Source organism: Bactrocera neohumeralis, chromosome 3 (assembly GCF_024586455.1).
Source record: "Bactrocera neohumeralis isolate Rockhampton chromosome 3, APGP_CSIRO_Bneo_wtdbg2-racon-allhic-juicebox.fasta_v2, whole genome shotgun sequence".
In the NCBI taxonomy this organism is placed as follows: domain Eukaryota; kingdom Metazoa; phylum Arthropoda; class Insecta; order Diptera; family Tephritidae; genus Bactrocera; species Bactrocera neohumeralis.
The window spans coordinates 12282608-12297229 of NC_065920.1; the positions used below are offsets into that span (position 1 = coordinate 12282608).

Consider the following 14622-nt stretch of genomic DNA (forward strand, 5'->3'; position numbering starts at 1 on the left):
CTTTGCATGTCAGACTTGCAGAAAAAGTCAGAAAACTATTCGAGAAAAGCATGTTTATGTGTGCAAAAAATAATTTTCAAATACATTATACAACTTCTATTTCATATGCCGTGAAGCTTTCACTAGACTAGAACTAAGAATTATTTTATTCAGAAATGAGCTTTTGTAGCAGCTTTCAATATTATTGTATTAGGCTACGACACATTCAGTTCGTTGACTAAGAACTTTTATGTAGTATGTTATCTATACTTTTATTCAACAATTGAGCTTTTAATGCAGCTTTTCATATTTAAAAAAATATAAAAATAATGAAAGCTCCCTCAAATATTTTTATATTAATAATACCCACATACATCTTTATATACAAAAGTTTCAATACATACTGAGTTTTCAATTTTTTCAAAAGCTTTTAAATTTTAGAAATAAAAAAACTTAAATGAAAATAGCTTTTGTTGCTAGAGTTTTCACTTGAAAATGCGTGTTAAACTAACTAAATATGATGATAAAATTTGTAAACTCTAAAGCTATTAACATATTTTTTTTTATAAAAGCTGTTTTAAAGCTTTCATCAAATACCAATACTTTTTTAAAAATTATTAAACACAGTTGCACTATGTGCTTGGACAATTGAAAACACTCCCTTAAAATTGTCTTAAATTTAGTGTTTAGATCGCCAAACATTAAAATTATGGAAATAAATTAGTTAATGAAAGCTCTCCACATCGGCATAACTTTCAATAGTGATCAAATTCAATGTTAAATATTCAATGTAAATATTATAGATGGGATATATTATATTGGCAAAACTTCAGTTTCAAGTATTGTTGGTGATTTCATTCGGAGCTTTCACTTCTAAAATATAATTAGAATTTTTTTTTGAAAGTTGTTAAGTATGGCTGCCGGATTATTTTAGAATAATTCTTAATTTAGGCTAATACAAGTTTATTTAATTGCTATTCTACTTTTCTCAACTTTTGTTGGAAGCTTTCTACAAAAAGCTTTTGCGGAGCTCTTGTTTATATTTTAGCAGAAGGGAAAAATGTGTACATAAATAAACCATTTTTTTGTGTCTTACTATCCTACTATATTTCTAAGAAATGAGGACTTTGTATTTGTTATTTAGAGAACTGAATTTCATATTTTTAAGCATGCATACTTCAACTACCTCCACTATTTTAAGAAAAAGAGAGAAAACACAATTGTAAATAACCATTTCCTAAACTTCCCAATACTGACAGTAGACAGCAATTTATGTGTGTTTGGTTAACCGAATTTTTTGTGCTAATAAATATCATTTTACATCATTAAATATAAACCAAAATTTACTTACCGCATAACAATACACGCATTAATACTCTCTAACTCCTCTAACAAGTAGAATCACCCGGCTCACCAAAGAATCCGGAACCATGTCAGTCGAACAATGATTGCATTGAGAACGAAGCATGTTACATGGGTCTATGTCATAATCCTTGCGAATTTGCGAATGTATGTGCGCCCACCGCTAAGTGTGTGGCGAAAATGCATCGGCCGATATGTTCGTGCCCCAAGGGGCATGAAGGTAATCCGGCTATTAAATGCTCGCCCGTGGATAGGACAAGTAAGCAAACGATCATTACATTCATTTAATATATACGCATCTAAAAAAAACAGACAAAAAATAAATTAACGGTTATTTTTTAATATCAATATAATAATCAAATGTTAATCAACAAATACTTACAAGTAACTGAACGAAAGCGCTTTTTATTTTTGGTTATACGATTGAGTGCGTGTTTCTAATAATGCATTACTCTTTCCACTACCTTTTCGTGTAGCTGAGTGTACGCGCGATGCCGATTGTGACATTACGGAGGCTTGCATCAACCGACGCTGTCAGCATCCTTGCGATGCGCATAATCCCTGTGCGCAAAATGCGGTCTGCATGAACGCGAATCACGCGGCCGACTGCAGCTGTGTGGATGGCTATCAAGGCAACGGTTTCATTGGCTGCCAACCAGGTAAGTGTCGTGTTAGAAACATTGGAGTCATTCATAGGCAGCGTTGATAGAACCTGAGTTCCATTTTGATGAACTAACGCTGTCATAAGATGTTGAATGGCTCCAATTGATGCTGACAACCCTAGAAAACAAAAGAGAAAAGTTATACTGTTATATCCTTCTGTGCAAACTGCGCACCACATGCATAACATTTTTGTTGCAAGTTCTAATTTCGCAACTGTTTCTTTAATTTTCTTTTTCAAAACACTGTAAAATATGCTCACACCAATCACCTGTAAAAAAATATTTGTACTCTCCTGTACACCGCAACAACAAAATCAATTTATATCAATTAATAAACTACAATAAATAACAAATTCACCACGAAACCTATAAATACACAAACAATCAAAACAAAATTAAACAAAACACATACATCACACCCTGTAAACAAACCAACAAAAACAATTTCGCACAAAAATCCGCGTTACGTCACTACTTTTGGTACAACGCACTAAAGCGCTCGACCACACACCCGTCTGTCAGTACAACGAGGACTGCCCGCCAACGAAACTCTGCGATCGTCTAAATCGCCGTTGCATCAATCCCTGCTTCGAGGACTCGTGCGGTGAGAATGCCGAGTGTATACCTGTCAATCATGGCATTGAATGCCGCTGTCTGGCCGGCTTCGTCGGTAATGCTTACATCGAATGCTCGCAGCTGCAAGGCTGTCGTGCGGATCGCGAATGTGACGCTAGTCAGGCGTGCATTAATGGTAAATGCGCTTCGCCGTGTCGCTGTGGCGCCAATGCGCTCTGTGACGTTGTCAATCATCGCGGTGTCTGCAAATGTCCACCAGGTTATGCCGGTCGGCCGGAAGTTGCTTGTAATCCACCCACCAATCCATGTGAGCCGAACCCGTGTGGTATCAACGCGCTATGTGAGCTGGATAATGGCAATCCTATATGTTACTGCCCGAAAGGACTTACCGGTAATCCGTTCAAGAATTGCAGTAAGTACACCGCGAGTTGTGTTATACACAAAGTTTATGTAATGCGTAATTTTTTTAAAACTTCATCTACGTTTACTTTCAGTACCCGAAGGCGACGAGTGTCGTCCGAATCCTTGTGGCCCCAATTCTGGTTGTCGCATGGTGAACGACGCGCCAACTTGCTTCTGTTTACCCGAATATGAAGGTCAGCCGCCGCTGGTGCCGTGTGAGGTGCCAAAGAGCCCTTGTGATCCATCACCTTGTGGACCGAATACACAATGCGCTGTGCTCAGCAACGGTTTCTCGAAATGTACATGCTTACCGGGTTATGTTGAAAGTCCCAACACAATACGCGGTTGCATAGAACCTGTAAATCCATGTGATCCCAGTCCTTGCGGTCCGGGTGCAGTTTGTGATTCCTCACGTACACCAGTTTGTTTCTGCCCAGATGGCAAGATTGGCAATCCATTTAAGGCTTGTGAAAAACCACCAGTTTCCGATGAGCTATGCACACCAGGTCCATGTGGACGTAATGCTGATTGTTATGTTACTGGCAATCGCGAAGAATGTTATTGCCGTTCTGGTTATATTGGTGATCCTTATCAGGGTTGCCGCGAGCCACCTCGTAGCGCCTGTGAACCTAATCCATGTGGTCCAAATGCTGAATGTGTTGTTGCTGGTGATGGTCAAAGTGCATGCATCTGTCCTGATGGTTTATCTGGAGATCCGACGTCAACTAAAGGCTGCCATGGCTACGAATGTCAAGTGGATGCCGATTGTCCGCACAATAGAGCCTGTATGGGTTTCAAGTGTTACGATCCTTGTCCAGGTGCTTGCGGTCAAGGAGCCAATTGCCGCGTGGAAGAACATCATCCCGTTTGCTCATGCAATGCTGGACTCACTGGTAATCCGGGCATTCGTTGTTACGCGCTAGATATACCGAAGACGCCAAGCCGTAATCCCTGTTTGCCTAGTCCTTGTGGTATAAATAGTGAATGCAAGTTATTAAATCATCGCGCCGTATGCTCTTGCTTGCCTGGTTATTTGGGTGATCCACAGAGTGGTTGTCGCGCAGAGTGTGACATCAATTCAGACTGCGGCACCGCACAGGCTTGTATCAACCATAAATGTATCGACCCATGTGCTGGCACAGTGTGTGGCATCAATGCTATTTGCAGAGTACGACAACACACACCGCTCTGTGCCTGCCTCGACGGCTTCACCGGCGATGCTTTCCGTCAATGTATACCTGTTGGAGTGCTAAAGAATGTAACTCGAGATCCATGTGCACCATCTCCTTGTGGACCACATGATGTCTGCTCTATATACGGTGATGGTGTAGCCCTGTGTGATCCATGCTTTGGACCCAATGCTCAACAAAATCCACGTTGCCGACCTGAATGTGTCTCTAACTCAGACTGTCCCTTCGATCGCGCTTGCTTGGGTCAACGCTGCTTGGATCCATGCCCAGGCTCATGCGGACACAACGCTGTATGTAATGTCTATGAACACAATCCCATTTGTAGTTGCCCACCTGGCTTATATGGCAATCCATATGAGCACTGTTCACCACCATCACCGTTCGTACCGGCGCCATCGCCGAGTTGTGAGAAACTGCAATGTGGCGCTAATGCTGAATGTAAGAAGCGCAACGGCGCATTAACTTGTGTCTGTCGTACGGGCTACTTTGGTGATCCTTTCATCGGTTGCCGCCCAGAATGTGTGCTTAACTCCGATTGTCCTGCTGAAAAATCCTGCGTCAACTCGAAATGTGTAGACTCATGTGTAGGCGTATGTGGCATTAACGCTATGTGTCGCATAGTAAATCATGCTCCTGTGTGCTTGTGTGTCGAAGGTTACACTGGTGACGCTGCTGTACAATGCAATCCTTACTACTTACCACCAGAAAGACCAGCAGACAGACCACGTAATCCATGTGAACCATCACCATGTGGTCCCAATTCTCGTTGCTTGACCTCACCCGATGGTTATGCGGCCTGTTCATGTCTGCCGAACTTCAAGGGTTCACCGCCAGTTTGTCAACCAGAGTGTGTTGTAAGCTCTGAGTGTCCGCTAAACAAAGCTTGTATTAATCAACGTTGCGCCGATCCTTGTCCTGGTACATGCGGCGTAGAAGCACGTTGCGAAGTCTTAAACCACAACCCAATTTGCTCTTGCGAGCCCGGTTTTGAGGGCGATCCATTTGTATCTTGTAGCCGCATACCGGAGGAACGTACGGACACTGAACGCAAACCCGAAAATCCATGTGCACCGTCGCCTTGTGGACCCAATTCCATCTGCCAAATAAAACAGGGACGTCCAGTATGTTCATGTGTTGCCAATTATATTGGCAGTCCACCATATTGTCGTCCAGAATGTACACTAAATACTGAATGTCCAGCCGACAAGGCGTGTATACAGGAGAAATGTCAAAACCCATGTGCGAATACATGTGGACACAATGCACGTTGCACGGTGATCGCACATGCGGCGCACTGTAGCTGCGAACAGGGTTATGAGGGAGACGCCTTCGTCGGTTGTTCCAAAATCGATGAAAGTAAGTAACAACGTTAAAAAGTTGAAGGGATTTTAATTAACACGATTTTTTATTTTCCAGAACCAAAAGACCGCATCGATCCCTGTTATCCAAGCCCCTGCGGTGAGAATGCATTGTGTAGTGAACGTAACGGCGAGGCACGCTGTAGCTGTATTGAACCATATATTGGTGATCCCTACACCACCGGTTGTCGTCCGGAATGTGTTTATAATGCCGAGTGTCCATCGTCTTTGGCTTGTATTAAACAGCATTGTCGCGACCCCTGCGTTGGCACCTGTGGCTCGAATGCCGAGTGTGCTGTGGTCAATCATATACCGACATGTAGTTGTGTACGTGGCTACGAAGGTGATCCCTTTACCGGCTGCAAACGTGAAGATTACCGTAAGTATACACACTACTAGTTTCTCGGCAAGATTTTATGCTTCATTACCACTTTGACTAATATAAAATTTTATTTAATTGTATTCCCTACAGCCATCGGACCACTCAGCCCTTGCGAACCGACACCGTGCGGTGCCAATAGTATTTGTCGCGTGGTTGATGGTCGCCCAGCCTGCTCTTGCCAAGTAGGTTACTTCGGTGCACCACCCAACTGTCGTCCGGAATGTGTTGTCAGCTCAGAGTGTTCACAAAATTTGGCATGTATCAATCAAAAGTGCGTAGATCCTTGTATCGGCACATGTGGCTTCAATGCCAAATGCCAGGTGGTCAATCACAATCCAATATGCTCATGTCCAGTCGACTATATGGGTGATCCGTTCGAACAATGTACACCGAAACGTAAGTTTTAACATATTTTCTGTCATACTTTATTACATCTTCATTGATTAAACTCTATGTTATCTGTAGCGCGCGAACCTCCACCAAAGGTTAATCCATGTTTACCCAGCCCTTGCGGTCCTAATGCCGAGTGTCGGGAAGTCGATAATCGTGCTGCTTGCAGTTGCTCGCCGGGTATGTTTGGTGCACCGCCCAATTGTCGTCCGGAATGTGTTATCCATCAAGATTGTCCATCGAATCGCGCTTGCATACGTCAACGTTGTGAGGATCCTTGTGCTGGCGCTTGCGGTTTTAATGCCCTTTGCACAGCACAAAATCACAAGCCTGTGTGTTCGTGTCTCGAGGGTTACGAAGGTGACCCGTATGCTGGTTGCAATACACCGCAAAGTGAGTACCTGTTTCACATTTTCTTATTCTTCCTGCTTTCTGGGAACAGAACAAATTCCAAAGCTTGGTGTTCACTGATGCCAATGGCTTCTTCAATCTTAATATTATATATTTATTTCAGTTTGCATTTGTAAAGGTTAATGGTTCCTTCCGAATATGTAATTTTTCATGTGCCTGTTTATTGTTGTTATTGTTTATTTATACTGTAATTTGTCTATTTCCATTTCCTGCATGTTTAAGTAGTACTTTGACATTCCAGATGATCTTTAGATATAAGCTTATCATGTTGGTTTTGAGTCAGAAATCGAAAAGTTAAAATTTTAGAGCTTCAAGCTTTCATTTAGATATCATATCTTCCATGTGGTTTATTATTTATTAATACAAAAAAAAATTAATAATTTTTCATTTCCGTCGTCCTTCATTTCACTTGATTTCCTTTCCCATTTCCCATACTGTGGTTCCAGTACTTCCATTTGCATTCTTCAGTTGTTTCAAGCTCCATTTTATTCTTATCCATTTCCGCTTATTTTCTTAACTATATATTTTGTTTCAAATCCACTTCATTCCATATATTTCCCTTTCAATTCGATCCATTCCTTTTTATGCCAAATCCATCGGAATTTTTAAAATAGCTTTAAAACTTTCCTTTTCGATTGCTGACTTCAAAATCTGCTTATTATTGTATGTATTTATATTTTGTATATTTTCATTATTATTTACGGTGCATTACCATTGCAATATGTATATATAGTATATTTTCAACAAAACCTCAATCACTGTATCAAAAACACTCATCACTATCCCGCCTCTGTATTTTCTCTATCCGGTTTATAGTCGTAGTGCCTGACATACCCGCCGATCCATGCAATCCATCGCCTTGCGGCTCAAATGCCATTTGCCGAAATCGCAATGGTGCTGGTTCATGCACCTGCATTCAAGATTACTTCGGTGATCCGTATATAAATTGTAGACCCGAGTGCGTACAGAATAGCGATTGTGTGTTCACGAAATCTTGTGTAAATATGAAATGCGTCGATCCATGTATAGGTCTGTGTGGTTTCAATGCGGAATGTCGCGTTTCGCATCATATACCGGTTTGCACTTGCATATCCGGCTTTACGGGCAACCCAATGCGTAGCTGCCAGGAGAAACCATCAAGTATGATACAATCAAGACAAATGCAAAATGAGTTCCGTTCTAACAAAGCTTCCTTTGTTTCCCTCTCTCTTACTTGCGTTATATTATTTAGATATGTATTTGCCCATACCCCGTGATCCTTGTCGTCCCTCACCATGTGGTGTGTACAGTACTTGCCGTGTGGCAAGTAATCGCGCCGTTTGTTCTTGTCTACCCAACTATATGGGTCATCCACCGAATTGCAGACCAGAGTGCATGCTCAGTTCTGAATGCGCTTCGAACCGGGCTTGTATTAATATGCGTTGTCAAGATCCATGTCCCGGCACGTGTGGTCAGAATGCACGTTGCCGCGTTACCAACCACTCACCGATTTGTAGCTGTATTGATGGTTATACTGGCGATCCATTCCAGCAATGTCTACCTGAAAGAAGTATGTTACTCGCGTGAAAAGCCCCTATAGACCAGCGATCACTAACGAGCTTTTATTTGCTTTTAGAACCATTAGATACGCCACGTTTACCACCACAAAATCCTTGTATACCCAGCCCTTGTGGCCCGAATTCACAATGTCGCGCTTCCAGCTCCGGTGCTGTTTGCTCGTGTGTGGCCAATTACATTGGTCGTCCACCGAACTGTCGCCCGGAATGTACAATCAATTCGGAGTGCCCTGCGCATTTGGCTTGTATGAATACACGTTGTGCCGATCCCTGTGTGGGTTCGTGCGGCAACAATGCACGCTGTCAAGTCAGTGCGCATGCGCCGATTTGTATGTGCGAACCGGGTTATACCGGCGATCCGTTCTCTGGCTGCTACAAAGTCATACCAAGTATGTCCCAATCAATTTTTGCCCCCACTCAGCTGAGCAAAACCTTATTAAACCAAATTATTCACAACATTTACAGTACCCGATGAACCAGTTCAACCATGTCGACCCAGTCCATGTGGCTTGAATGCCATTTGTGAGGAGCGCAATCGCGCGGCCTCATGCAAATGCATACCCGAATATTTTGGCGATCCATATGTTGAATGTCGACCGGAGTGTGTCATTAATTCGGATTGTCCGAAGGCACGCGCCTGCATCAACAACAAATGTATCGATCCCTGTCCGGGTATGTGTGGGCGTAATGCCGAATGCGTCGTCCTTAACCATGCACCGAACTGCGAATGCTTTAACGGCTACACTGGAAATCCCATCAGCGGTTGCTCACCCATACCAGAGCCACCACCGCAATGTAAGACCCTTACTAACCCACTATGCTTAGTAACAGCTATACTGACAAAACCACAACTCTTATCACAACCATAGATGAACCTCCGGTACCTGTCAACCCTTGTCAGCCATCGCCTTGTGGGCTGTATAGCAATTGCCGACCTGTCAATGGCCACGCAGTGTGCTCATGTTTACCGAACTATTTGGGTGCACCACCCAACTGTCGTCCGGAATGTATGAGCAGCTCTGATTGCGCACAAGACAAGTCGTGCACCAATGAACGTTGTAAAGATCCCTGCCCCGGTACTTGTGGAAATAATGCGCTTTGTCGCGTCGTCAATCACAATCCGATTTGCTCGTGCACACCTGGTTACACTGGTGACCCATTTGTACGCTGCATCTACGAAGAGAGTAAGAACATTGCGCTTTTTCACTCATAGCTAGAGGGCGTACAATGTGCTGCGAAGTTTGTTAGATTTCTTTATTGCATGACATTTTATGTAGAGAGCTTCACAGCGTGTTGTGCGCTCTCCTGCTAGTTGCCATCCATCCATCCATCTCATTTCATTGTTACTTATTCGAACTTTTCTTTCTCTTTTGCTTATGTATCTTCATTTTTGTGGATATTCTTCTGGTTGCATGTTGAATACTTTACGCTGTATATGTGTATATACGATATATGTATGTAGAACGTCCTATTATAAGAGATCCCATAAATCCATGTGTACCATCGCCGTGCGGTCCGAATTCCAAGTGTCAAGTGTCGAATGCAAACGGTCAAGCTGTGTGCTCGTGTCTGCCCAATTACATCGGCAGAGCACCGAATTGCCGACCCGAATGCACGTCGAATTCGGAGTGTCGCGGTAATATGGCTTGCATCAATCAACGCTGTCAAGATCCTTGCCAAGGTTCATGTGGCTCATATACGACATGTATTGTAAATAATCATAGACCAATTTGCCGCTGCTTGGATGGTTATACGGGTGATCCTTTTTCAGGATGTAGTCCTCAAAGTAAGCTTTCACATAGACATGCTTGAGTTTCATTAGTATTATCAGTTAGGCTATGACACAATACGACGCTTACATAAACACTTTATTTCCTCCCCGCACATTAGTTAATATACCGCCAGAAATTCCAATGCCTTGCAATCCCAGCCCTTGCGGTGCTAATGCTGTGTGCAAGGAACGAAACGGCGTTGGCGCTTGTACCTGCTTGCCTGAGTACTCTGGAGATCCATACACGGAATGCCGTCCCGAATGTGTGTTGAATACCGACTGCCCGAAGAATCTCGCTTGTATGAACAACAAATGTCGCGATCCATGTCCAGGAGTATGCGGCGTTGGTGCCGAATGTCACGTAATTAATCACGCGCCCAGCTGTAGTTGTCCATCGGGTTATACGGGTAACCCCTCGGAATATTGTCGCGAACAACCAAAACGTACAGTGTTCTCATTAGCAATATATATAAAAATGAACTGTCTAGTAACCCCGGTTAATTTTCCACAGACATCGAACCCGCGCAGCCTTGCCGTCCTTCGCCATGTGGCCCTTACAGCCAATGTCGTGAAGTGAACGGACATGCAGTCTGTTCGTGCATTACCAATTACATTGGTGCACCGCCGTCTTGTCGCCCCGAATGCTCGGTTAGTTCCGAGTGTGCGCAGGACAAGGCTTGTGTGAATTTGCGCTGTGTAGACCCATGTCCGGGCACTTGCGGCAACGAAGCACGCTGTAAGGTCACAAACCATAATCCGATTTGTACATGTCCACCTGGCTACTCAGGAGATCCTTTCATACGTTGCTTGATCAAAGAACGTAAGACCATTGCCTCTTCAAATACGAGTTAGGTCATATTTTTTAACGTTATATATTATTTAGAAGAGGAACCACGCTTGCCTACAAGACCAACCAACCCTTGTGTTCCAAGTCCATGTGGACCGAACTCACAATGTCGCGCTGTTGGCGAAACGCCAGTCTGTTCATGCTTACCGAACTTTGTAGGACGTGCACCGAATTGCCGTCCCGAATGTACGCTCAACTCGGAATGTCCGGCCAATTTGGCTTGCATAAATGAGCGTTGTAAAGATCCCTGCCCTGGCTCTTGTGGTTTCAATGCCTTCTGTAATGTCGTAAATCATTCACCAGTGTGCAGTTGTGATACTGGCTTTACCGGCGATCCTTTCGCAGGTTGCAATCCAACGCGTAAGCAATTATGATCCCTTCTTTCGGAAAGAACACTCATTAACTCTCGTTCGCTTGTTAACTTCTTTAGCCACCGCTGTACCCGAGGAACGTCTTACACCCTGTATTCCATCACCTTGCGGTCCCAACGCCGAATGTAGAGAGCGCAACGGCGCTGGTTCGTGCGTTTGCCTGCCCGAATACTTTGGAGATCCGTATAGTGGTTGCCGTCCTGAATGTATTGCCAACTCCGATTGCCCGCGTGACAAATCGTGTGTAAACAACAAATGCACAGATCCCTGCCCAGGTGTTTGCGGCTTGAATGCGGAATGTCGAGTGAATAATCATGCGCCAACATGTCATTGCCTACAGGGTTACACGGGTAACCCACTAAGCGCTTGCCGTGAAATACCACAACTACCGCCAGCACCAAGTATGAACTGCAACAATCTTACTAATTCTCCCAACAACTCGTCTACTTACTCACACAACCCAATTATCTTTATTACCCATACAGCCCCGAAAGACACTAATCCTTGCGTACCGTCACCATGTGGTCCCTACAGTCAATGCCGCGAGGTGAATGGCCATGCTGTTTGCTCCTGCCAGACAAATTTCATTGGTTCACCGCCGAATTGCAAACCCGAATGTATTGTTTCCTCAGACTGCGCACAAAATCTTGCATGCCAAAATCAGAAATGTGTTGATCCCTGCCCTGGTACTTGTGGCAGTGACGCGCGCTGTCAAGTCATTAATCATTATGCGGCGTGCTCTTGCCCACCCGGTTATACCGGCGATCCCTTCAGTAGATGTATTAAAATTAAACGTAAGCATGTGTAGTTTTTGTGAAGCCGACATGCGGTAGCTTGGCGTTAGAAGTAGGAATTGGAGCATTGAGCTTTAAGCTCTCTACCTCTGAGACATGTAGTAAAGCAACGCGCTTCTAACGCAAAGTCAGCCGCGGTCAGCCCTTTTTCATACTCTTGCATGTATATATATATATATATCTAACTGTATTTCTCTCTTTTTATTACATTTTTCTACTTTTATGTGTTCCTTATAAATATGTATTTTGTGACTGTGTAAAACCCTATCTACTCTACCTACTACTATGTCATCTAAAACCTACTATCAACAAACTATGAAAACACTACTACGGTATACAAAACCTATCCAACACTGCCTGCCTGCCTGCTGACTGTTCATCTACCTGTATGTAAAACTATCTTCCTGTTGCCTGTGTATATGTACGTAGTGGACGTGCCAGTACCAAAGCCTGGTAATCCTTGTGTACCTTCACCATGTGGACCCAACTCGAAATGTGTCGAAGTTGGCGATTCACCTGCATGCTCCTGTTTGCCTAACTACTTGGGGCGACCACCTAATTGCCGTCCCGAGTGTCTAAGTAGTTCAGACTGTCCAGCTGATTTAGCTTGTACTAATCAGAAATGTACAAATCCTTGTATCGGCGCTTGCGGTGTACATACACAATGTACAGTTATTAAACACAATCCGACGTGCCAATGTGAAATCGGCTATACTGGAGATCCTTTCTCCGGTTGTGCCATTGTAAAAAGTATATATCTACAACCAATATTCATTTTTTTCGAAGGACATTTGAGCATTTTAGAGTTTAAAATGGAAAAAGAGTTCTCTAAAGTAAATCAAAAAGAATAAACAAGTGCCTCAGATGTCCTGCTATCAGCTCTCATGGCTCCAACAGTACTTTACACATCATCTCAATTTTTTTCTTCCTGTTTACAGTGACTCCAACAGAGGCACCACGCAATCCATGCAATCCCAGTCCCTGCGGTGCAAACGCAGTTTGTCGTGAGCGTAATGGTGCTGGTTCTTGCTCATGTTTGCCTGAATACTTTGGTGATCCGTATAGCGGCTGCCGCCCAGAATGTGTACAAAATTCGGACTGCGATCGTTCACGTGCTTGCATCAATAATAAATGCCAAGATCCATGTCCCGGTGTATGTGGCATTAATGCCGAATGTCGTGTCTTGAATCATGCGCCGAATTGTATGTGCTTCGATGGTTACACCGGTGATCCACATCGTTCGTGCGCTGTAATCGAAGTAACAACGCTGACACCGCTGAATCCATGCCAACCGTCGCCATGTGGTCCCTATAGTGAATGCCGTGAATCTAATGGACATGCTGTGTGCTCTTGCGTCGATGGTTTTGTGGGCGCACCACCATCTTGTAAGCCGGAATGTGTTGTTAGTTCGGAGTGTCCACAGAATAGGGCTTGTTTGAATCAGAAGTGTGCGGACCCATGTCGTGGCGCGTGCGGCAACAATGCACGCTGTCAAGTGGTTAATCATAATCCTATTTGTACGTGTGCGCCTGGTTTAACTGGCGATCCGTTCACATCATGCATTGAAGAGAAAGAAACAGTACGTGATCCACAAAATCCATGCGTACCTTCACCATGTGGTCCCAACTCTTTGTGTCGTGAAATTGGCGGACAAGCCGCCTGCTCATGCCAAACGAACTATGTGGGTCGTCCACCAAACTGCCGTCCGGAATGCACGAACAATGATGAATGTCCAAATAATCTGTCATGTCAAAATGAACGTTGCGTCGATCCTTGTCCCGGCTCTTGCGGCAACAATGCTTTCTGCAAAGTGGTGCAACATAATGCCATCTGCTCATGTACCGATGGTTATGAAGGCGATCCAATATTGGGTTGCGATCTAATACAACCAGTACTGCCAAAACAACCTCCCACATCGCCCTGTGAGCCTTCGCCCTGCGGTCCGCATGCCGAGTGCAGAGAGCGTAATGGCGCTGGCGCTTGTTATTGTCATGAGGGCTTCGAGGGTAATCCTTACGATGTAGAACGCGGTTGTCGACGAGAATGTGAAGCTAATGATGACTGTTCAACAGCCCAAGCATGTGTGCGCTTCAAATGTGTTGACCCGTGCGAGAACATTTGTGGTGAATTTGCCATTTGCTCAGTAGATAATCATGTGCCGACATGCAACTGCCCACCTGGTTATAGTGGAGATCCATTCTTCCAATGCAGACAGATACCAGTTACACCGCCACCGCCAATCAATCCATGCGTACCATCACCTTGTGGACCAAATAGTATCTGCCGTAGCATAAACGACCAAGCTGTCTGCTCATGTAAATCTGGTTTCATCAATCAACCACCCAATTGCCGCCCTGAGTGTGTGGTCAGTTCGGAGTGTGCGCCAGAACGCGCATGTGTAAACAACAAATGTGTTGATCCATGCTTACATACTTGCGGCATACGAGCTATCTGCACAACGAAGAATCATAGCCCCATCTGTACTTGCCCACGTGGCATGACCGGTGATCCATTTGTACAATGTTCGAAAATACGTGAGTATAGACAACTGAAGCATGCCACAAATACATT

At 44.1% G+C, this 14622-nt stretch overlaps 1 protein-coding gene and 1 long non-coding RNA gene across 2 annotated transcripts in view; one reads left to right on the plus strand and one right to left on the minus strand.

The window, feature by feature from the left end:
* Positions 1 to 1519, minus strand: part of LOC126753595 (uncharacterized) — a 156289-nt gene extending 154770 nt beyond the window's left edge. The window contains exon 1 of the long non-coding RNA XR_007666193.1: positions 1331 to 1519. This is a non-coding gene — a long non-coding RNA (uncharacterized LOC126753595). The remainder of the gene's footprint in view (positions 1 to 1330) is intronic.
* LOC126753594 (uncharacterized) overlaps positions 1 to 14622 on the plus strand; it is a 203521-nt gene that overhangs the window by 145301 nt on the left and 43598 nt on the right. Inside the window, 19 exon segments of the mRNA XM_050465148.1 lie at positions 1818 to 2000; positions 2500 to 2991; positions 3074 to 5527; positions 5588 to 5908; positions 6002 to 6307; positions 6377 to 6694; positions 7529 to 7852; positions 7944 to 8261; positions 8328 to 8657; positions 8734 to 9063; positions 9138 to 9452; positions 9731 to 10054; positions 10159 to 10482; positions 10551 to 10859; positions 10923 to 11246; positions 11317 to 11658; positions 11743 to 12051; positions 12481 to 12801; positions 12990 to 14585. Of these exon segments, the coding sequence (XP_050321105.1) occupies positions 1818 to 2000; positions 2500 to 2991; positions 3074 to 5527; positions 5588 to 5908; positions 6002 to 6307; positions 6377 to 6694; positions 7529 to 7852; positions 7944 to 8261; positions 8328 to 8657; positions 8734 to 9063; positions 9138 to 9452; positions 9731 to 10054; positions 10159 to 10482; positions 10551 to 10859; positions 10923 to 11246; positions 11317 to 11658; positions 11743 to 12051; positions 12481 to 12801; positions 12990 to 14585 (9540 nt within the window).